The 25585-nt window shown below is 39.7% G+C and overlaps 1 protein-coding gene across 6 annotated transcripts in view; it reads left to right on the top strand.

Moving 5' to 3' along the window:
- PARD3B (par-3 family cell polarity regulator beta) overlaps nt 1-25585 on the top strand; it is a 978033-nt gene that overhangs the window by 587169 nt on the left and 365279 nt on the right. For all 6 annotated transcript variants that reach the window (XM_040641719.1, XM_008687551.2, XM_040641729.1 and 3 more), the window contains exons 14-15: nt 6986-7085; nt 13950-14065. In XM_040641719.1, coding sequence (XP_040497653.1) covers nt 6986-7085; nt 13950-14065 — 216 coding nt within the window. The remainder of the gene's footprint in view (nt 1-6985; nt 7086-13949; nt 14066-25585) is intronic.

The raw sequence follows: 25585 nt of genomic DNA, 5'->3' as shown, positions 1-25585 counted from the left end.
AAAAATAACTAAGTTTTTTAGTATTGCAAAGGCAATACATATTCATTACAGAAAATTTAGGGAAAAGCAATAAAAAGGAAATTTAATATTACTCCTACTTCTAACTATCAAAGATACTAATTGTTAACATTTTTATGTCTGTATTTCAAGTCTTTCCTTCATGCAAACATGTGTATATAAAATGAAATGAAAATGAAATACACTATATATATAATATTTAGGAAATTTGCTCTTTCAATTAATAACACAGTATGATCATCTCACTATGTCATTGAATATTTTACAGCATCACATGCAGTGATTGCATAGTAATTTGTTGAATGCAGGTACTATTTATGTAATCGATCCCTTATTTACATTTAAGATGTTACCAAAATTTAACTACATGGGAACAAGTTCTAACCTCTGAGAACTCCATCAGAACAGGCTTATCCATCTCAGATTCCTCTAGAATTAAATTGTTTCATCAGAATGGGATGTTGTTTTTTCCTCTGACTTGGTCCATTTTAGTGAGAGTAGCAGCAACAGCTGTGACCATTTATTTATTAAGTGTTTACTGTCTGTTAGATTCTGTGTTACGCAATTTACATGCACACTGGAAGTGGGTAATACTATTATCCTCATTTTACAGATGAAGAAATAGAGAGTGAATAATTAACCCAAGACCACGTACTTGATCCATGCAGAGCCTGGATTCTCCCCCTATCTCTCTGGTTCAAGTTCATTCCCTAAACTACAGCTTGGACCCTGTCTTACATTGGTCCCTTGAAACTGTTGAAGTCCTTTCACCTGACACCAAGAATGTCATTAAAAGCTCACTTAACTTTGTATCAGATAAAGAAATACTCTGTCTTTTCTTGTCTTCTTTAAGAAATTAAAATTTGTCTTGACAAAGTGAGATCTCTTTCTGAGACCTTAAATCACAGTAGCAGGAGAATCTGGGGAAGGAACAGCAAGTTTTCCATAGACCAGAACGGCTTTCTCTCTACTGTGCCCGTATAACGATCAAGAACATTGCCATGTGTATTAAAATATCTAGGCTTTACATAATTTGATTGGCATTTAATTCTCAAGCAACATGTGATACAGTGACAATCCAAGTTCAGGGTTTTATTCTTAATTATACCAGTGACATCCAAAGGAGTAGTGGGCACGTTATCCCCTATCTTGTTTCCTTTTTTTTTTTTAAAGGTTTTATTTTTTAAATAATATCTACATCCAACAGGGGCTTGGACCCACAATCCTGAGATCAAGAGTCACATGCTCCACCAACTAAGCCGGCCAGATGCCCCTCATTTTTAATAACTATAAAATATTGACACTGGAGTGATAATTACACAGAGTATTTTTAGAGTACTTCGAGATATTCAGGGAAATGGGACAGTTATCTCTAGGGACAGCAAAGGCCAAAATAATGAAACTATAGAACTAGTTAAAGTGTAAGGATATACTGGAAAAAAATTTAAATAATAGAGTCCGGTCGAAGCACATGCTAAAAATAAAATGTCATAATACTTCGAAACTTCAATAGAATGTTTTAGTTTGTATTTCCACTGAACAGTTAGGTCCTTTGGGCACATGGGGCCACAGACAACCACTGGGAGTCTGTCTGTTCTCTTCCTCTTGAGACTTACCTCCAGGTAGAACAACTTTTTACACCAGTGAAAAACCACACAGGTCATTTACCTACAAGTTCCCTGCTATACTTCCTCCCCCCATGTTGATTTTCCAAGGTGACAAAAAAATCCACTTCTTTCAAGAAGGGATGCACTGAACATTACTTTTTTTTAAGGCAGGAAAAAGCTATTGCTGTTATTTCTTCGTAGATCTGTTATGCAATGATTGGGTAAAGAATTAGGCCTATCAAGGCATAGACCCATTAAATTTTAATCATAAGAGACCAGTAGATGAAATTCTCTGACTCTTCTGTAAGCCTATTGACTTAGAGATAAAAATGCATATAATAGAACTTGTGAACGTAATGCCATAGAAGAATATCATGGTCATCATCTGTCATACTATAAACATCTAGAATTTGGGGAACCATTGAGAATTTCTGAGTTTCAGACGCACATGAGGTAGCAAGAGGCCGGTAAGATTCGTGAAACGTACATGTTGACTCAACACGACCAAGTTCTTTAAGGAGCCCCTTCAGAAAAGCAAGATTGAGTTGACAAAATGTAATGTCTAGTGAGGAAAGGAACTGTTACAGCCAAAACATTCACTTCTTTTTTCTTCCCTTTTTCCTTTCCTTTGTATATTTAAAAATCCAATGTTGATATGCTGGGTTCCATCTATTTTTGTAATAATAGTACATACCACCCACAGTTCCTTGGTTATTTTTTATAGATATATACACATACTCCTGTCAAGCTGTTACATGGAAAAGGCATTTTTTAGAACTAACATTTGTAGAAATTGTAACACCAGGAAATTCACATTTGTGTTGGAGAATTGCTAGCATTGCCTGCAGTAGGATGAGTGTGGTGCCCCAAGATGCAAGGGGTCAGGATGGGGGCTGTGTCCCAAGGGTTTACTTATAAAATCCTATTAAGCATTTAAATGGTAATAAAGAATATGAAATAACAACACTGTATTTTCTGAAGAATTTTGCCGGTAGATCTCACCCCTGGCCAAGTAATGGTTAAGTAATAGTAATAAGCACCATTTGCCTCTGCTTTGTTATCAGTTCTCTTTTCATTGCTCTCGCCTCCTCCTTTTGTGCTCTACTCCTGCTTCCCCTCCCCTTTCAGCTCAACTGCACCCCAGCCCCATGTGTGAGTCACCCATCGCCCTAAGTCTGCCCAGGATCACCACCCAGTGAGGGTCCTTAGGACTTCCATCCCCACCCCAAATCAAGCCCCTTTGGTTCTGTGTCCTGTCTCACTGGATCCTTGTTCCCTGAGGTCCTTTGAGCAGACACATAATGTATAATTATTCCTAATGTGCCTTCTCTGGGGAACCAGCTTGTGTCCACTCCTCTGTAGCACGTAAGGCACTGCCTCTGGAGTGGTGTACAGAAATTGCGTTATACTTTTCAATTTGCCTGATGTTTATTGGATATCTCCATTGGGCAGGAAACACCATCAGGGTTTAAAAAAAAAAATACAATACTGTTATGGCCCTTAAGAATAGACTTTAATTTTTTTTAATTAAAAAAAATCTAAATCAGGGGCCATCAAACTTTATCTGTAAAGGGCCAGATAGTAAGTATGTTAGGCTTTGCAGGCCAAGGGATCTCCGTCTCAGCTCTTCATCTCTGCCTCTGTAGTCCAAAAGCAGCCATGAACAGTATGTAAATGAATGAGGATAACTGCTCAATGAAACTTTATGTACAAAACCAGATGGCGGGCTTGTTTTGAACCAGGGCCATAGCCCCCTGAGCCCTTGTCTAAAGTGGCAATCCCTTTCACTCTTCTTTTCTCATCTGGCGCTCGCAGGATGGAGTCTGTAAAACAAGTAACAATGATAAAAAAAGATGATTAAAATAAGGGTCATTGGGTCATGAATGAAGGACTTACTTGAGGGTGCGCTGTCGACATTCACAGGCATATATATAGGTTGACCTCAAGACTTAACCTTGTACGCGTGATGAAATCCAGAAATATTATTTTTTGAAGAAAAGAATTCTATATTTTCACACTGATAGAGGGTTAATAGAGGTGTTTGGGCCATGAGAAAATAAATTCCTTATAGCATCTGAATATGTTTAAAAATGTACCAGGGATAGAGAGTTAACAAATAAGATATTTACCTCTGTACCTATAGATACTTTAAAAATATGTAGATTGTTCATGTGGATGAAATAAAAATTAAAGGTGACAGAGGCACCAGAGAGGCTCAGTTGGTTAAGCGCCTGACTCTTGATTTCAGGTCAGGTCATGATCTCGAGGTCCTGGGGTCGAGCCCCATGTCAGGCTCCCTGCTCAGCAGGGAGTCTGCTTGTCGCCCTCTCCCTCTGCCCTTCCCTCCCCCCAGTGCAGTATCTCTCTCTCCCTCTCTCTCTCTCACTCTCTCTAAAAAAAAAAATGTAATTGTAACAACTATAATGAAACAAAGAATCCAGAGAGGATGCTGAAGAAGAGGAGGGAAAGGAGAAAAAGGACAAGGAGGTGTTTCTCTATAGTCCAATAAGAGAGATAGATATAGATACATAGATGATAGATAGCTCATCGCAAAAGCAACATGTGATAAATGTTATAAATGGAATGATTTTCCATAATAGTAATAGATAAACCCCAAATGTCAGTGGATAAAGACAATGAGTATTTTTCTTGTCTTATCGCAGCCCAATGAGGCATGGTAGCAGGAGCATGGGAGCTGTGCTCCATGCAGTGATGGAGGGACCTGGGCTCCTTCCATTGGTAGCTGGGCCATTTTCTATAGGCTCATCCAGTCCTGCTTGCAGCTGGGGGTTGAGAAAGGTGGAGAGTGTGAACCCTTTTGTAACCACTGACGCTGGGGATGTCAATGACCAGAACAACTCACATGCTATTGGCAAGAACTAGTCTAGGTACAAAGAAGGCTGGGAAATGGGGTCTGTATGTGCAGGAAGAGAGGAGGAACGTAGAGTAAGCACTAGTCTTCTCTGCCACTGTTCTAAAAATATTGAGACGGATCTTGAGAGAAGGGTGGGACTTTGATAGATGGGAGTGGATTTTGCAGTTATGTAAGCAAACACAGTGAGGCAGGAAAGCCCAGGCTTGTGGTTGGGGAGCTGAGGTGGTCTTGGGTAGCTGATGTGTGATCAGGAGCTGATGTTGCCTGCCAGGGGTGGAGACCTTTATTCTCCAGGCTGTTGCATGCAACTGAAATGTTTCTGAGAGGCCAAGTTACATGATCACAGCTGTGTTTATCACCAGTGTGAAAGGTGGGCTAAATAGTTGAGGGTAGAGAGATTAGAGCTAGTGGAAAATGTTGTCCCAATAGGTCCCTTGTCTGCAGTTTACAGTGTATTCTTCTGTTCTGTTTCTCTCAGCAAGTGTCCGGCTGCCTGACTGCCGCCATATTACCAAAGCACTAGATCACTTGGGTGGAGGGAGGTGCAGGGATACAGAGCTGGCTGCCTTTGCTCACCATGCTTCGATACCCCAGTCACCCTGCCCATCAGATCTCCTGCTTCCAGCCTCCTACCCAGGGACATGTCGGCACTGCTGGAACTACCTCCATTTTCTACTAGTCCCTGGGGCAGAGCTTGGAGCAGGGTTCGCCACAGAAGAACCAATGGGATGTATTTGTATTTATATGTATTTATGGTATAATAGACATTATATTTTACATCATATAATAATACATAATGTATAACAATATATATGACACATACATAATAACACGTAATAACTAATATAATATAATATAATATAATATAATATAATATAATGAGGCTGATTATAAGGAATTGGCTCATATGATTATGGAGCCAGGCAAGTCCCAACATCTGCAAGGTGAAGGAGCAAAGCCAGAGACCAAGCAGAGCCAGCGGTGTAGTCCTGCTCTGAAAGCCCGCAGACTCAAGTCAATATTTCTGTTTAAGTCCAAGGGTAGAAAAAAGCCAGTGTCTCAGTTTGAAGACAGCCAGGCAGGAAGAATTCTCCTACTCAAAGGAGGGTCAGCATTTTGGTTCTACTCAGGCCTTCAGCTGACTGGATGAGGTTCACCCACATTATGGGGGGACAGCCTACTTTACTGATTTAAATGCTAAGCTCACCCAAAAAACAACCTTCCAGAAACACCCAGAATAAGGTATAATTATCTGGGTACCCTGGGCCCAGTCAAGGTAACCTTAAAAGTAACCATCACATCTGGCATGTGGGCAAGTCAAGCAGCTTCTGTTACCAGCAGCATTTCACAGGGATAAAGACAGTTTTCTGTTGTTCCAGAAATCAAGGGCAAATAGGGTCCACCTTTTACCACATCTCTCACTATAATAGATACACAGTAGAGTTGAGGAGGCGTAGAAGAATAATCTTTCAGTTGCTTAGTAGCACTTTGCATTGATAAATCTGTGGGAATATGCACCATCTTATAGAATCCTTATATTCCTCTAATGAAACTATTCTCATCCCCACCTTATAGATTTAAAAACTGAGGCTTAGAGAAGTTGGATGGTTGGGCCACGTTCACACAGTAGTGGGAGCCATGACTGGAGACATGGCTCGCTGCACAAACTTGACTGTCTCCCAGGTCGCGCTCTCGTGCTCTGCATACATTCGTTAGTGCTGGTAATAAGGGTAAGTGTTAGAGGACATAACGTACGTAATGCTTAGCACAACGTCTGGCACACGAGAAGATCTCAACAGACCTGCTTGTTATTGGTTGTACTAAGATGCAGGAGGCATGTCTATTTCTTCCAGAGTAGAATAGACTGAAAAAGTGTGCATTTTAAGTAGGTGAGAAAACCAGGTCCGACCCTAGTCTTTTGCTTCCAAGGCCTCAAACCCACGTATTTCCATTGTGGCATTGATGCAAAAAGAGTATTTTTCCCCTTCTACCATCTCTAAATGGTGAGTAGATAGATACACAGTATCTCATGTTTTGTTTTGTTTTGTTTTTTTAAGTACTTTTGTCACAAAGGTAAATACGTAAATCACCACATAATCCAGCATATTCATGAGAGAGTCTTGTTTACAAAACCGGTAAGGCATGGAAGAGATGGCTTTGTCCATCTGCCACAGAACACATGTCCTGAGCTACTGTCAGCCTCTCGTAGGTGGGAAAAGACATTCAAGATGCACGGTCTTGGCTTGCCATGGTTTGCAAGCCGGTCACCAGTGTAAAAACCTATTAGCAGGCTTAGATTTCCTCAGACAGGGCTGCTTTAGCTCCCATACAAATCCTGAATCAGTTCTGTAGAAGGACTTATTTCTTTCAGGTTGGTTTTTGTGTTGGTGAAAATTGCCTCCGTTGAGACGGACTGCCACAAAGCCAGGCACCAAACAGGTCTGTCTCCCATTGACCACAGCTGCATTGTTTCTTTGGTTTTTAGAGCTGTTGCTCCCCAGTGACGGATGGGCCGAGGCTGAGGTCCCACCTTCTCCACCACCACATCCCATTCTGGAATTGGGCACTGAAGATTACAGCCACAGGTACTGACAAAATGATAGATCGTAGATGTTCCCCATTACGGTGTTTCCGGGAAAACCCAGGAACCTGATTTTTAAATTGTTTCTTTCCAGAATGGAAATCTCATAGCATCAATAATTCCTTTTCAGTGAAAACTCCTCATAGCTAAAGTTAGCAGTTTAGAGTGTCCATATTTTGTTTCCTGGAATTTAAGATTCATCATATATTATAAAATGTTGAAAAAAAATGTTGAACTTTCTTTGATCATGTTGAAAAACCAGAGAACTCAAAAGGTTCTATGGGAAGGTATAAAACAAACCTGAGAGGACATAAAGCTTAGTTGTTTTTTGTGGGGTTTTTTGGTAATTGGCAAACCCTAAAGGTATTTTAAAAATAAATGTTCCAAGAAAGTTAATGGAATCTAAAAATTAAAGCAACACCATATATAATCTAAAATATTGAAAAGAGTGCCCAATATTATATCCACTCTGTAATAGAAACCAAAAAATCAATAATTTTTAGAATCTCACAAGCATGAGAGAGAGAGATTTACTAAGTATACACACCATCTGACTAGTGGAATTCATAGATTTTGTTCTTCTGATGAGTTTTAAAAATCATTAACTTGTCCCTTTGCTATTTTCTGTATTTATTATGGCTGTTAAAAACTGTGTATTTTATTCCATTCTATGTCCCAGGATAATCCTGTGAAATTTTTTCATTTTTCTTGCAGCAATGCTGGTGTCATTCTTATTATGCTTTTTATTACAATCTGCTAAAAATAAAGCAACACAAAAAGAGTGTAGCTAACTCTATTAGCTGGAAGCCTACCTATATTTAGCTATCTCTGATTCCTACACTTTTGAAGTCAGCCATCTGATTCAAATACAATTTCACCAACTGGATGGATAATTACAGTAATGTTCTAGATCAGTTTTCTAGGGGTTTCTTGAAAGGAAATGTGGACGTATTTAATTTTGTCCATTCATTTCCATTGCCCTCCTCAAACCTGAATCAAAAATGACAGTTTGGTGGCCATAATAAAATGCGTTTAAAAAATAATTTCATTCATTCTTCTTTACTGTTTATCCTGTGTATACATGCAAAAATGGTGGGATAATGCAAAGATGAATCAAATATAAACCCTACCCTCAAGAAGGTGGTAGGCCAGTAGGTAAAAATGACAACTAGCACACAAGATACAAAGTGATATTTACCAGAAGGAATAGAGAAAATGCTATGCTCTGGACATCCAAGGCAGAGGAGAATGCTTCCAGATAGAGGAATCGGGGGAAATGTTATGGGAAAAGAGACATTTCAACTAAACCTCAAAGTATAAATTGGAGGTGCACATGAGAAAAGCCCAGGAGGGAGTGGAATTTCAGAGAGAGAGAAGGGTAGAAGTAACAGCATGGCAGTGGGGGAAGGAAGTTGATTGGTGCAACGTGTATCAGGGCTGACTGGCCAGATGCTAAAGCCCAGGGTGCAAAGATAAGGAATACAGACTTCCCTCATTAGATGGTCAAACCTTATCGTGGGGTTTCAGCAGACCTCATGATAAGACCTGGGTTTTAGTTGTGTACAACAGGCATTAAGGAGATGGAGAAAGATTAATATCCACTGGGAGCCAGAGACTCTTTGGACATTTTCGAGGCCAGTACAGAAAAGGTACTAAGGATCTGTGCTGGGGAGGGTGGGGAGAAGCTTTCAGATGAGAAGCCTCTTCAGGTGAGAGAGGGCATCGGAGATATTGCAGACATGGAATTATCAGGAATTAACAATGGCCTTTTTGGCTTCTTCAGTGTCGCCACAGATTTCTGGAGGGGGGGCATGGCAGGAGGTGCTGATGACAGTTATCAGGTTGAGTGAGTTCAGTTGTGGATGGGGAAAGCCATAAACAAGGACAGTCTGGGGACTGGCAGGAGAAGAGAGGGCTGGTAAGAATGAAGAGTGGAACAGCATGGCTAGAGAGGAAGGGACAGAGCCAGAGACATTTTTGAGATGGAAGGAACAAATGTAAAGCTTTGAAACTCTTCCCCTTGGGATCTCGTGACCCGCACCATCCTGCAAGCTGCTGCGTTGCCTAGGTGACCGGCAGCAGCAGGGGGGCTTTGGCTGCCTGGAACTTGGGATGAAGGAAGGGTTGGAAGGGAGCCAGAAGGGTTGAGCAAGGGAGGCTGCCCTGGCTTTCAAAAAAAAAAAAGTTAAAAGCCCTCTGAAAGGAAAAAGTGGTGCTTTTAGGGATGTAGCCAGCCTTGTGAAACAGAAAACAACTATTCCATGAGAAGTGAGATGCAAATGTGATCAAACTTCATGCCTGTATCTTGAACCAAAATGACATCAGGAATTTACTGAAGTTACTTGTAGTATCATGTCACCAGTTATTGGACAAAAGTTAAGAATATATGTGTCTAAATAAAAAATATAAAGGAAGTATATTTTCTACTGTCATATGTCAGGGAGGATTTAAGGCAAATTAGAAACAGACAGAATATATTGAATTTTATTAACAGTTCAGACAACATTTGGTTGTTCTCTACATGTTCATATTTTTCCTCTCTCCGTTCTCTCTGGGTTCTCTGGGTCTGTCTCTCCCCTCCCTCCCTTCCTTTCTGATGCTACTCTCACTCATAGTAGCCAATTGTCAAAGCCTGTTCATGGATGGACACCTGGGACTTCAGATTTGTTTTTTTGGTTTTTTTTTCCCCCATACCTCTCAAAATCTTCTTCTCCCTCCTTTTGATTTCTGACAGTTCTCCTTGAACATTCATGGCTGGGTCTTACATGTCTTTCACATTCCTGATTTGTCACCACATCCAGGACACTGGCATATGTTTCCTGTTACCTTTATTTATTCATTAGGCAGCATAATTTGACATTGGGTATCATTTCGATTTGATAGATCCCCTGGTTGTTCATGCTGAAAATGTGGCCTTTATCTAAAATGTGTCTTTGGCCTGCTGTCAACTTGCAGCTTCCCACAGCCTCCACTGCAGCCCACTCAGCCACGAGCACATGCTAACTTTCTTCAAAATTAAAAGATGTCAGATTTTATAGTTAATCGCTGTGTCACCCTTTCCCTCCAAAAACTTCTAACACGTAGCGTAAAATTACAAATGGTCTTACTAGTCTCACTCACATGTCTAAAATATTTTCACACTAATTCAATCCCACACTTCATTATTTAAGTGCACTGTGTGCTCACATGGGCCATGTGCACTATATTGGCTCTAATCCTGTAATTTCTCATATTACACTTCCCTCCTTAAATATCAGCCTTATCTTGCCTTATTTCTTATTTCGTACCATGGCAAAATGGGTCCTTCTATCGAAGGTTTCAAAATGTACACTTGGTCACATTCAAAGCATTGGCAACAGATGTGTAAATCACTGTCATCAATTTAATGGATATATTCAGGTACGTATAGTGTGTATACACACACACATGCGCACACACACGAACACTTGTCACATTCATTTGTACAAAGCAGCTTTTTATTTCTTTGTCCAGCCTTCATTATATGTAAACACTTGTACCAAAAAACTCACTTTATTTAGACAGATCCTTACCTGATGTTATCGCATCAAGGGGCATTGCCACTTTGCTTTTTTTTAAAATGGGGATGGGGATCATTGTTTCCCGAGTGTCTCAAAAAATTTGAGTTCTTGTATTTAATTTGTCAGTGAATGCCTCGTTTGGTAAAGCAAGACAATAAAGTGAGTTAAGCAGTGTGTTCCTCAGTTGGGTAGATTCTCATAGTCTCCCTTGAGCAGAGCTCTTTCAATGCAGTGCCACCTAAGTTTTAATGAGGAATATTCGTGTTGGTCCTAAACTATCTCCCTAATGGCTTTCATTGTAACACAGGGCATCTGTGTGGCCTAACGCTTTGCTTTCCTTTTATTTCATGGTATGTGCTCGCTACCGAAACACAAAGCTAACCTAAAATGCAAGCAGCATAAGACAGTGAGTGAATTTGCCCAAAAAAGGGAACGTTTTGATGTCGTGGAATCAGTATCAGCAGCACCCATGCCCCAGGATGGCCACCATTTTAGCCAAAGCTTTTGTGGCTCTGAGAGAGATAGAATGAAGAAACCACAGTTCTGGTCCTCACTTTGCCATTGGCCAGCTGTGTGACCTTGGAACAGCAGCCTCCCCTTTGGGCCTCAGTGTCTTATCTGCAAGATGAAGAGTTAGACGAGGTGACCTTTAATGCCTTCCGGCTCTTAAATTCTCGGATTCTGTGAAGGCCATGAGTCTTTCTGACACTAAAACCACATCATCACAAGAGATCAAAGGATGTGAAACTAAGTGCAAATAAATGTCGAATAACACGTTTAAAGGCAAGTGCTTCCAAAACATCAAGGCTCGGGGGGAAGCTCATGTTCACAGTAGCCTCTCAGAATTCTTCTTTAAAATGGGCCGAAACAGAGCGTTGCTGTTATGCCAGGCCAGTGTCCATGATCCTGGTGGTACAAGCTGTTTGGTCACAACTGGGGTATTTTGTCATCACTCCCTACCACATCTAATATACTTTTATATGTCACTGGTTTTATCTGTTGAAAATGTAAGCCAGACACCAAGGAGGAAGCCAAAAAAACAAACCAAAAAAAGCTTTATAAAGAGTAGATTTGAATTTCTTGAGAAACTTGCACGAAATCATGTATAATTTCTTCACTGAAGAGTGTCTCAGGCCCTCTCTAACCTACAGAAATAAAGAAAAGATTTAACAGCTCACTTTTTTTTTAAGATTTTATTTATTCATTTGATAGAGACAGCCAGCGAGAGAGGGAACACAAGCAGGGGGAGTGGGAGAGGAAGAAGCAGGCTCCCAGCAGAGGAGCCTGATGTGGGGCTCGATCCCAGAACTCCGGGATCACGCCCTGAGCCAAAGGCAGATGCTTAACGACTGAGCCACCCAGGCGCCCCCAGCTCACTTTTATTGAGCTCTCCTTGTGTTCTAGGCAGTACTGTCAGCATATACTGTATCCTCATTTCTTACAACAACTTTACACATTCTAATAGCGTCTCTTGTAGGGACTAGCACACTGAGGCCACGGACCCTGGCACATGGCTCTCTAGCCCAGGCCCCTAACCATCAGGCACGTTACCCTTAGGTACACTCCTGCGGAGCATAGCATAAGGTATCAACTTGTTGGAGTCACTATGTTGTATACTTGAAACTAATGTAACACTGCGTGTCCACCTTACCGCAGTTAAAAACAAATAAATAATATTTGTTAATAAAAAAGGAAAAAATTTTGAAAATAAATAGAAGAAGGGCTGTTAGTCCCAGGTCTGCTGAGACCCTGACAAAAACAGAGAAAGAAAGAGACTGAAAAAATCCTATAGATGACTCGAAAAGCAAAAATTGACGGTCATTTGGGAAGCAAAGGCGGGTCTATTTATTTACCTGCTTAGTTGTTTTCTAAATGTTTCTACGGCATTTACTGGGTGCCACAATCTATTCTCCTGACTTTATACATCTTTTTATTTTTACTTTACAAACTCGTTTTAACAACCCCGTGAAGTAGGGAGTGCCTACTTTTATGCCTCCGATATTGAAGCACAGAGAGGTGCAGTAATGTGCGTGGGTCCCACAGCAGTCAGGGGCAGACAGGATTGAGAACAAAGCAGCACTTCTCTGATGTCTGGGCTCTTGAGCTCTGTGCTCTGCTGCCTGTCGTGGGTACTTCCTCGAGCCCCCCACCATATTACAATCATGGAGGGTCATTTATTCACTCAGCAGTATTATTATTGCCGTGTTTTAATTTTAATATTGCTGCAAGGCAGTATTGAATTGCATAACTAATGAGTTTCAAGAAAAGATGAAACTTATTTTGGTATATTTGGTTAAGAAATTGAGATTCCCCTGTACATTTTCGAGGGATTCTCATTCATAGTGGTTCATTTTTTTAATTGTTGTTTTACTGTTTATAGTGTCAAATCCCAACTGTTCAAAAACCTCAACCTCAGTACATTCAGATTTATCAGACACTTGATTTGAGTTTCACTGTACTTAATTAAGACTAAAGTTATGCTGAAATGAGCCACCATGTTAACTTTCTCAATATATGAGAATACCAACGGAGAAAGCAGCTGTAATTTAACTTATAAAATTTATAGATATGATTTATTTCGAGACCAAGAAATAAGGCATTGTCTGTAATTCCCTTGCATAATCCCCTCCATCCTCAAGCAAACTAAATAAAATATTTAGCAGAAATAGAATTCTTTGAGATTGACTACAAGCACTAGGAAACCTATAATGGGCATTTAATGTATCTGGTGTCTAAACTGTCAACTGTGCTTTTCTTGTTCTTTCCTTTTCGTGTTACTAATGAGCAGCTTGTTTGCTCAATACGAACAGTAGTTTTAGGAAACAGGCCCACATGAAGTCAGAGACCAAGCCACTGCAGCCAGCAGTCTTCCAGCAGGATGGTCTTCTCAAAAGGATGCAAGCCTTTCACTTGTTTTTAAAAGAAGGGCATGCTCAGCCCTCAGAAACCTCTTAACCCCGCTTTTAGGCTCTGGGAATATCTGCTGACCTCCTTTGAAGCACCAGTTCCTGCCAGGCCCGGCTTTCCCATTTGAAGTTATATATTGTAAGCAGGGTCGCAATTAGCAGAAATCAGTGAAGAGGAAAACATGATATTAGCCAGAGAATATTTTATTTAAATTGTACAGTGTGATAAAATACATAAGAATAGAGTTGCTACATCTCCTAAAAGCCACCCGGGATTCCAGAATCGGTTGAAAATACATGGCGGGGAGCTGGCGAGGGGATGAGGAAGGGCTGGGTTCAAAATGAGAACTGCTTCCTTTACCAAAAGAAAAAAAAAATTTTTTTATTCTCAATCTCAGTACAGCATATGGCTTCTTTCCACAGCTCTGGGGTGGATTCGGCAGTGTATTTTCCAGATCAGAACATCCGCTTCAGGTCTGTGACACCGGCCAGGCCTCCTGAATCAATGAGTCTGAAAGCCTCAAAGAGCATGGACCTTGGTAAGTGAGGGTGAGAGACATCCCGGTCCCAGGTCGGCACTCCAGCCTCCGCCATCTGTCTTCCTGAGTGTCCTCCCTTTGTCTCCTCAGCTCCAACCTGAGGGGGCGAAGTCTGCGGGAGCCTGGAGGAGGGGACATTGGTCATCCCATCTTTCTGTCTCCTCTCACACATTTAATTGTAATTACCCCTTTTTAAAAGAGAGGTCAATGACATTTTTATAAGTGGTCCGTGAAGGTCAGAAAAATATGATTATTCCTTCCGGATGATCTGGATGCCGTCAGCATCGGTAACTCACGTGCCTTTGTATCTGCATTCTCACTTCTGCTGGTGACTTTGCAGTTCTCGCGTGCATACCTGCTGTAGGGCCCGGGAAGATAATACGGTTAAATGAATCCTCTTCCACAGGGTGTCCCGTCTCTGTGTGCAGTGGATAGGGATGGCAGCAGTGGGGAAGATTTACCTCTTTAAATGCCCATCTCCAGATCCTGTTAACACTGGAGGGGAAAAGGGTCCTTGAGTTTGCCAGATGGAGGGGGTCGAGGTACCCTGGGTCCATGCCTGAACAACCTCAGTGAGGTTCTGAGCTCTGCAGGGAATTTCTGGGTGACTGTTGGCTGCTAGGGCCGAGCAAGGGCCCCCGGAAACGGTGTTCTCCGGGTCCTCGGAGGTGGGACCCCGGAAGACATCTCAGACACCCAAGTGTGTCACTGTGCGCTCACGGGCTGTTGGAAAGAGAGGACTATGAGAGAAGGGTGCCAGTGCCAAATAAACCCTCAGCAAATACTCATTGCTGCTGGGTGCTCGCAGGCCATGCTTTGCAAATGTTTCCTCTTGAGACGTATTGCATATTTCATTAGTTAGCAACTAAGAATATGGAATAATCAAAACCGTGTTCTCCACAAAACAATCTGATAAATAGTGCTTATCTCTTACTCATTTACAGGAGTTCAGAAAAATGTTCAATCATGATGAAATAAGAGAAATTGATTCTAGTTTCTATAAATTAACTAGATCACTAGGAGACATTTGCTCTGACCACCTATAGGGAGAGAGGGATAGAAAACCTGAGCACTGGTCAGAGAGGGGTATTTTCTCCAGCGTGAACCTTGACAGACCAAAGGCACCATGTGTGACAGTGACCTAGGTTATTACTAATAATTTGAGGAGCAGTTGATAAAGTGCTTGACAAACATCTTTTGTTCTGTCTTCCCAATTACTCTATGAAGAAAATGAATAGATAAAAATCTCTTTTAATTTGGGACAAGAATAGATGATGATTTTCCTCATTTAATTAAAACAAAAAGTGACCAGCAATACAGTTCCAAAAAGTCTCTGCAAGAGAAAAGAATGGCATCCATTTTAAGAAAGAAAAATTGTTATCAAATCTGTAAAAATAAAACCTAAGGTGTATCCAGAAACAGTGTTTCTATTTATATTTTTTGTTACTGAAAACTTTGCTTTTGAGAAGTTTTCTTTTTTTACATTGAAATAGCCCTTCCAAAATACGTATAGCTAGCAGTCACTCATTACACTGTATTGTACTTATACCATAAAGGACAATAGTACTGTTTGTTCACCTCACTGGATAGAGGTCGTGAGCTGTTTTCCTCAGGACACAGGTGCCAAAAGCTGTGGCTTAAAGGCACCATGCAGCAGAAGTGGTAAAATATGGAATGTAGACATTTTATACGCCATCAAAGTTTGGTCTCTTCCAGGAAATGCCAGTATAAAGCTAACAGTCTTGCGGAGGGCAGCATTCTAGAGCCATTCTGAACCCCTGTCCCCAAAACAATTGAGGGAGCTCAATAAACATGTTGATTTTCTTAGTGCATAAACTCAGATGATACCAGACGGTAAACATTTGGAAGTGTCTTTCCTGTTTGGTTAGGCAAAAAGAATATTGTTAAGTTGTTTTGTTTTCTGTAAGTAGCAGCGGGCCAACCTAAGGAATTATTATCTTTACTAAAAAGGGTGGTGGCTATGCTTATAAGGATGGCAGGGTCAAGCTCACGTCTTCAAAAAGTAAAAAATCAATAATCAATCCATCCATCCTAAGGTATTTAGGCTGAATATCAAATTAATGCTTTTGACTATTTTTGGACCTGGAAAAATAGCAGTTTCATAGGGTTCAAATTATAAAAGATAAAACCTTTTATTTATCTAGTCCTTTATGTTGGATAGTTCTACTTTCCAAAGTCTGCAGGAATCTTTGAAGGCTAACAGTCGCCATTAATACCTTTGTTTTTGTTTTTGTTGCCGAGTCTAGGCTAGCATTCTAATGTGCAGATTAGGTTCAAATTATTTTAAAGGTGAGTGAGTTCCATTTACTTAATTTCACTTATGTTTCCAAAGGTAGACAGCTCTTGTGAGAAAAACATGTGTTCTCATCCCCAGATACAAACATGATTTAAAAATAGCTTGCTATGTATACGGAGCACTCTGTTTGCTGCACCGTCTATCTACGCGTATCTGCATCATGTGTCGTGTTTCTTTATAATAGTCGTACGGTGTTATGTGAATGAATCTGGATTTACAATTTACTTCTCCCCATTTGAATGAATTTGGGATTGAGAGTTTGGGGTATTTTTTTGTTTGTTTTTCCCCCAGGGGATCCTTTTGTATTTCACATTCTGTGATTTGCTTATTTATAGCCTTTGCCACAAATGTTTCCATTTCTAAATTCTTTTTATCTTTAGAATGTTGTTGGGGGGCACCTGGGTTGCTCAGTTGGTTAAGCATCCAACTCTTGGTTTTGGCTCACGTCATGATCTCATGGATTGTGAGATCAAGCCCCACATCAGGCTCCCCACTCAGCAGGGAGTCTGCTTGAAGATTTTCTTCCTCTGCCTTCCCCCCACTCTCGTGCGCAGGTGCGCGTGCAAACTTACGTGCTCTCATGGGTGCGTGTGCATGCTTATGTGCTTTCACGGGTGCGTGTGCATGCTTATGTGCTCTCTTGCTCTCTCTCAAATAAATAAGTAATCTTTTTTAAAAAAGAATGTTGTTACATATGTTGCAAAGAATTTCTTGCAAACCATTATTTGTCTTCTTATTTTGATTATGATATCCTTTACTATGAAGATTTTTAGTCTCATAGAAAAAAATTTCCATCTTTTCCTTCTTGACTTCTGGGTTTTATACTTATCACCTTATTTTCTTCTAGTACTTTTGAAGGATTTTTTTTAATATTTACCAATCTGTAATATATTTATCCATGGTGTGTGAGGTGGAAAAATGTTTATTCATGACAATAGGCAAATTATTAAGAACATTTATTGACTTTTACATCCTTTCTCCATTAAAGCAGAATGCATTAACATTGAATATTAACTTTCCTTACATACATGGGTCAATTTCTAGGCATACTCTATTGACATATTTGTCTCTTCCATGCCAATGTCACCTTGTTTATATTATCAATATGTTATCACACTGTATTTTGATAACTTACAGGAAATGCTTCCTCTGATTTTTCTTCTTTTGTAAAATCATTTTGGCTCTTCATATACATTTACTCTCCCACATGAACTTTAGATCAGCTCATCAAAATGAATTTAAAGATTAAACAAGAGTGCTTCCACTGTGTGCATTCATTATGACTCAGGGATGGTTCTTGATAGAAGAAATGTTTTTATCAAGTTACATAAATGTCCTTGTATTCCTAGCTTCTTAAAAAAGTTTACTCAGTTTAATCAGATGTTGAATTTTATTAAGTGAGTTTTAAGGATTTGTACAGAATGACCATGTGTATTTTGTTCATTATTAATATAGTGGGTTATAGTAATAGATATCACAATAGTCAACCTTTGTTCTTTCTGAATTACTCTAAAGTTTTCTCTGTACTCAAAAAAGGTAGAAATGAATAGTACACTATCTGTGTGCTCTCAAATGTAGGTGTAAAACTTTGATTATAATTGTACTCAGTGTCATTAATTCCTATATATCCATTATAGATTTTTTTGAGGCTATTCTGCCTCAATATTTTGTGAATACTTTTGCTGGCATACATGTGGCCACCTTTAAGACAGATCAGAAATGATTAAAATGATGAATAAAAGGAAATTTATTTTTAAATAATTGGATGTAACTATGCTCATTCAAAGGGGTTAGGGTGTCATTTTCTGGGTTTTCCAGAAAATCAATCTTCTCCTACTAATTGTAGACTTTCCTCTATTTATTTAAATTACCAGAATTACTATGTTCAGTCTGGATCCCTTTAATTTGCTCATAATTGAGCTTGTGTGGGTGTTGAGTTGGAAGCTCTCAGGAGCTGAATAACACAGCTGCCTCTTTGGCCTTTGGCATAGGGTTTTCCCCCAAAGAGCTGCCCTTTTGGCAGTATGCCAGAGAGTTACATTCAAAGACTTTTTGATGAGACATAAACATCCTTAATTTCCAAGCCGGGTGTTTTATGACCCCATTAATACTATTTAAGAATTAATCTGAATTATTCAAGGGACAGCGCTTCATTATTTTGGCCCATCCCCTGACCTAATCTATAGGTCCGTGAAAGTTCAGTTTATTTTTTTGTTTTTTGTTTGTTTTTTTTTTAGCAGCTGAACCCAGTTTATTTCTTGTGCAACATGGGGATAGGCAGGAGGATCCGCTCCACACGGTCATTCAGGGAAAGTGCGGTTTAAAATACTATTTCCCACAAGGTTTTTGGTTTTTGGGGGTTTTTTTTAGTTTTTACTTTTGTTTCAAACTGGCCTTCTCCCACTTCAGAAGGGTGCTCTGCAACACAGAGAAGACTGAGGACAGTGCAGATGGAAGCTGCTGGCCAGCTGTCCTGCCTCTGTTCAATGAGAGGAAATGAGCTTCAAGTGATGCATGAGGCATTCAGACAAAAGTTTAGGAAGTTCCCTGACAAGGAAGACTGTTAACATTCCATGTCCCATAGTCTCTTTAAAAAGTACATGTGTCTTGGATGACTCCAAGACCTGTAATTCAACCATTGTATTTTTCTGTTAGTTACTTGTTCTAAAATTTTTTAAGATGGAAAATGTTTGTAGATGCCCGCAGTTGAAGGAAATTATAAATAAACTGATTTCTAATATCAACAGAGATTAAATAAATATTTAGGTCATGTTTTAAATATAACCATTTCATACATGTCGGACATTCCTCTCAGAGAAGTTAGGTATCTCTAGTATTAGATCAAAGATGGACATGCAAAATTTAACTAACCCCACTCTACTATTCAAATACTTTATTCTTAAAATTATTTTTTGGGCATGCATGTGCAAGTGTCCACAGGGACTCAGGACAGTCTCCATTCCCCCCTCCCCCGCAAGGCTAACTGCCTGACCCACATCTGTAGGTTCCCAGAGGTGAGGTGGAGAGTCAAGACTCCCCAAAGCCTCCTCACCCCAAATCCTTGGGGCCCACATAACATGACACCCTCTGCTGCACAAAAAAATAATTTTTTGTATAGTGAGGTACTTCTGTATACATTCTTTGCAATAAGACGAAAATCCTGAACACTAAGTACATAGAGTGTTTATAAAACTGTTCAGATAATTGTGATGCTGGTTTATCAGTTAATATATATTATGTGTGCCATGTAATATGTTAATATATATCTTAATATAAATGTGTATGTATATTCAGGGATCGTCTTAATTGTCCATCAATAAGCAACACCTCTGATGATAGAGCCGAATGGAGTACTGTTGCGTAAGATATAACTGACTTATTAAAAGAAAAAAAAAAACAGGTTGAGAAAGAAGAATTAATGGTAACAGTAACAGAAAGTGTCTATTAACTGTCTCTAGAAGACAAGGAAGAGTACAAAGGACGTAGTCAGGTGTATGCCCTAAGCTTTAGGAAGTCAAAATTAAGAAATTGCAGATACTGTTTCTCAACCATTAAATAAACACTTATGGCGTGCGTATTGTGTACATTAAACACTGAAGCTTCAGTCAAAAAAGAACGAAATCTTGTCATTTGCAAGACGTGGATGGAACTGGAGGGTATTATGCTAAGTGAAATAAGTCAATCAGAGAAAGACAAATACTGTATGATTTCACTCATGTGGAATTTAATAAACAAAACAGATGAACATAGCAGAAGGGAAGGAAAAATAAAATAAGACGAAAACAGAGAGGGCGACAATACATGAGAGACTCTTACGTACAGGAAACAAACTGAGGGTTGCTGGAGGGGAGGGCGGTGAGGGATGGGGTTACTGGGTGATAGACATTAAGGAGGACACACGATGGAATGAGCACTGGGTGTTACATGCAACTGATGAATCACTAAACTCTACCTCTGAAACTAATAATACACCATATTTTATTAAAGTGAATTTAAATTAAAAATTTAAAAAAACAACAACACTGAGGCTTCAGCGGAAAATTAGAGAAAACGGTGTTTGCTGCACATACCTAGATTGAAAATCTAACAGGAAAGGAAAACCTGGGAGTTAAGGAAAGATTCCCAAGAGGAAATTCTGGCATGATGATGATAACTTATCTCCAAGAGGAACAAAAGGGAGAGGCAGCTGAAGATACCAGAGTGGCTGCTTCGAGAACTTACTGATAACCTTGGCTCTGTAGAAGAGAGGAAGAGAAGAGCAAATGGTTAAAAAGAAAAAGGAAAACGAGAGAGTTAGCAGTCGTCTGAAAGAATAAATGCAGGAAGAGCTGAACAGCTGCTTGAAGCTCGCGAAACCTGTAAGAGTTAGACAGCCAGGCTATTTTTAGAGCACGAAAAAGAAAGTGTGTGAGGGGCCCATTGTTTAGAGCACCTAACAGCTGTCAGGTGGAACACAGAGCCACCCGGTTCCTGGGTTAATTTTACCTTCATGCACACGAGAGAGTGATGTTCAAACGGGAAGAGCATGGCTGCCAGCGAATGGAAGGAGGCCGTTTATATTCCTGCGCACTGAAAGGATCGTGCTTAGAACAACTGTCCCTGATCATCAGAAATTGGGAAGAGCAGGCCTCGCACTGGAGAACAGGAAGCAAATTACCAATTTACACAAAGATGATGAATTCCAGAAACAACTGGTGAAACTACTGATCTCCACACTGATCTGCAAAGAATTTCCATGTTTGTGAAATGAGAAAAAAAAAAAAAATCAACCTCTGTGAGAGGGATCTCGGAAACAACTGAGGTCTCCTTTTCTTCTTGATTGCGTTTCTAGACTTAATTCAGGGAAATGTTATAGTTTACTTTGATCTTTCTAACGGTATGTCAGTTCTTGATTGAAACTTATGAGCCAAATTATACAGGAAAGTAGGTAAAAGCATTAGAATGCCCTCTCCCAAAATGTGCTAATTAAGGCTCATTGTCATTCTGCGAGGAATGAAATAACATATATGACTCCCTACCGGGAGCTTCTCGTTCCATCGGAGCAGAATTTGACAGAGACTGGAGGTGTGTGAGTTGGCTGAAGGTACGAAAGGCATTCTTACCAAAGTTTCAATGGATGGTGCCTCAGAGAATGGGGTGCTATGTTAGAGTGACAGAATTAGCATTCAGGTGATTTCTCCAGAACTGAAGAAGGCAGGATTTAACAAAGAATGACTCCTCCATCTACCAAGCATTTGTTGGCGATTCACTATATCCTGGGACATGTCCCGGCTGCAGAAGACTCACCCTCCCCTCCTGCAGTGTCTCCATTCACATTGGGTAAATAGATGATAGAGTTTTACCCAAGTAAAAAAATCATCAAATTTCAGACAGAGGTGATTTCTCTGAAGGCAAATTCAGGTAGAGGTGAAGATTGGGGAGCGGTGAGGCTATTTTAGATAGGGCAGTGAAACATAAAAGGAATTTCCTGAAGTCGGGTTCAAAGAAATCAACTGTCCAAGTACAGGATTTAGGAGACCTGGTATAATAAGGGTGAGTGAGGATGCCCTGGTTTTTAGCTGCTTGCCTGATAAGGCAAACCCCAAAGGTTGTAGTTCTGTGTTGCCAGAGGAAGGAAGCTGACAGTTTCACTGGACTCCGGGCTCATAACACATCTATAGCACTGTCTTTAATTCTGGGTATGATATTTTAATAGAGACAAAAACAGGGTAGAATGCATCCAGATGACAGGCCTAGAAACCATATCTGATAGAAAATAGTTGAAAGAAAGGTATCTTGCCTGGAAGAGAGATAGCTTAGGAAGCCTATGAGAGTCCTCCCCAGATGTTTTCATGGCTACTACTGAACAACTCAAATCTGGGGGCGCCCGGGTGGCTCAGTTGGTTAAGCATCTGCCTTGGGCTCAGGTCATGATCTCAGGGTCCTGGGATTGGGCCCCACGTCAGGCTCCCCACTTATTGAGGAATCTGCTGGTCTCTCGCCCTCGCCCTCTGCCCCTCCCCCGCTCCTGCACGCATGCTCTCTTTTTCTCAAATATTTTTTTTTAAAGATTTTATTTATTTATTTGACAGAGATAGACAGCCAGCGAGAGAGGGAACACAAGCAGGGGGAGTGGGAGAGGAAGAAGCAGGCTCATAGCGGAAGAGCCTGATGTGGGGCTGGATCCCATAACGCAGGGATCACGCCCTGAGCCGAAGGCAGACGCTTAACGACTGCGCCACCCAGGCACCCCTCAAATATTTTTTTTAAAGAAAAACTCAAATCTGTTTAAAATTGAATCCGCTCCCCCAAGTACATCAGGTGATGATAGCCATACCAGAAGATATACCACACTTACAAGCTTGAAAATCTATGAAGATGATAATGCAAAACTGAATCCTGGTTTGTGGCATATTTGGTATGCAAGAAAAAAGTAGAAATATAAATTCAAAATTCACCAGAATTGCAGAAAAGGGACCATAGTTTATTTTTCAGTGTTGGATAAAGGATGTAAGTTCTTTCCATTTTTCCTTAGTGGATCTTAATACACTTAGATAGTTATCCAGACAGGTTTATAAGTGAAGTGGGTGGCTAGATGAACACAAGTGAATTTGCAGAATTATGTGTCAAGACTCCGGCTGAATTCTAAGAGATGCCGCTGGTGAGAAAAGAAGAAAAAGTAAGGAAAACTTCGAATAACTGACTTTACATACAGTTGGCAGCACTGCTATCCACAGCAGGCCTCTTTCAAAACATCAAGAAAACCAACATTTGGATCAGCTAAAACTTAACCTATAATTAAATTTTAGATAATTGCCACCTTTAAGAGTGAAAATGTATCAAAGACTAGTATTAATATCAGTTGAATCATAGAGACATAGATCACTTATCTCTCTCTGTAATGTAACTAGATCATAATATTAGATACAGCAGAATAAGGTAGATTCCATGTAAAATTAATCAGAATAACTATTTGGGTTGGGAGCCAAGGCATAAAAATTCTTCTCTCTGTGAAGGATCTGCTTCTCTTCTTGTAAATCTATATATGTGCTTTCTTCCTGTTTTATTTCTTGACAGTCCCTACAGAAATCTATTTTCAACAGTATGCTCAAGAATCATTTAATTTTGTGCTCATTATTACCATTAATTGGAAAACAATGCCTTTTGCATAGCAAGTGTACTTTTATACAACGGGAATACCTCGCTGTATTGCACTGTTTTATCGCACTTTGCATATAGTGTGGGGGTTTTTTTGTTTTTGTTTTTTTTTTACAAATTGGAGGTTTGTGGCCACCCTGAGTTGAGCAAGTCCATCACCACGGCTTTACCAACAGCATTTGCTCACTTCATGTCCCCGTGTCACATTTTGGTCATTCTTGCAATATTTCAAGCTTTCTCATTATTTCTGTTTTTTATGGTGATCTGTGATCAGTGATTATAATTTGCTGAAAGCTCAAATGATGGATAGCATTTTTTAGCAATGAAATATTTTTTAATTAAGGGGCATACATTTTTTTTTAGACATAACGCTATCCCGCACTTAATAGACTCTAGTGTAAACAAAACTTTTTGGGCACTGGGAAACTAAAATGTTCTTTTTATTGCGGTGCTCGCTTTATTACTGTGGTCTGGAACTGAGCGTCAATCTCTCTGAGGTAGGCCTGTTCTTGATGTGTTTTAGACTTGTCTGAAGTTGTGTGTGGCACACCCCAGGCCGCCACTCCCATACACTCTCCAACAAGCAAGTGCTCACTGATACCTTGAACACAGATGCTCTCATTTACCATTGCTGAATGAATGACCAAGAGCACAACTCTCTCGTATGCCCCCCATCCAGAAAAAAGCATCTTCAAAGCAAGGAGTATGTTTCTTAATATAAAAATACTTAACCTGAAGCCTAGGACATAGGGCAATCAGTGCTACTTAGGATCAGTCATGGAGAGGGTAACGTTAGTGGTAGCATTACAAGGAAGCCTGTACATCGCCTACAGGTTTTTCTTGTTACTGGTGATTGACTTGACCTGTTGACATAAGTAAATTCTCCTCAAGTAAACATTGTGAAAATCTGGGGTAAAGGTGCCCTATGGATTTCGTGTGTAGATCCTTAATTCAATCACTAGGTCACAAATGATCTCGATTGTTGCCATGTGGTTTTACACAACACTCATATTTTCTTCAACTGGGGCATTGCTTGGTGGAATATGAAGATAATTTAACAAATCAGTGTCTGAAAGAGGAACCCAAAGCTCTATTTTCCCACAAGAGATATAAAGAAAGCTGTATATTTTAGAAATGCTTGTAATTGAACTTCTACTAATGATATGCTGATAACCCATGCAGATCTTCATTAAATTAGCCTTTGTCTATTTAGAGCATTATTTGTGCTTAGATGAGAAATCTTGATCAATGGAGAAACTGTCTTGTCCTTTAGGACTGAAATTTTCCAGGACCCTCTTAAAACTTGCATTAGTCCCTGAAGTTTTGTACCTCAGGTGAGCCCCTACATCTCAGACACGTACAAGCATTTTAAACAAAGCCAAATATGAACTTTTTTCTCACTTGCCTTTGTTTTCTAAACCATTGTTCATATTTAAATGAAATTCTGCATTCCTTTTTAAAGAACTTTTGTACTAACATAAGAACATCTTCATAAAAATATGAAGTGAAGAACTACTATTCAAAGAATGGAACAAAACACTTACATTTTCCTTACAAATATGAACCGAATCCATTTTAGTTTTAAAGTGAGCATTTCGGTAGCTGACAATACTATATATAAATATACAATTAAATGTAACAACATATTACATAAAATATATAAGTATATGTTAGATGAGGTTTGGCAGTTTCATAATTATCTCTTCTGAATGGTATTTGGAATGATAAATACTTGTTATTGCCAATACTTTCTGTGGAGATTAAAACTATCGTAAGGAGGTATAACTATCTCATTTTTAGATACAGTTGCAGTTTTTAAAAAGCAAAGCATTTTTACTCTTGTGTATTTTTATTCTCATATACACATATTCATATTTTTATATTCTAATTTTTCCCAAAGTCATTGTACTAAACATGTACTTTTTAATTTGTTGCTTTTTAGAACAATCTACCCTGAATATTCTTTTTTTTTTTTAAGATTTTATTTATTTATTTATTTATTTATTTATTTGAGAGTGAGAGCGACAGAGAGACAGCATGAGCAGTAGAGAGAGGGAGAAGGACCC

Source organism: Ursus maritimus, unplaced genomic scaffold, assembly GCF_017311325.1.
Source record: "Ursus maritimus isolate PB19 unplaced genomic scaffold, ASM1731132v1 scaffold_1, whole genome shotgun sequence".
Lineage (NCBI taxonomy): Eukaryota > Metazoa > Chordata > Mammalia > Carnivora > Ursidae > Ursus > Ursus maritimus.
This window is presented reverse-complemented; position numbering and strand designations above follow the sequence as displayed.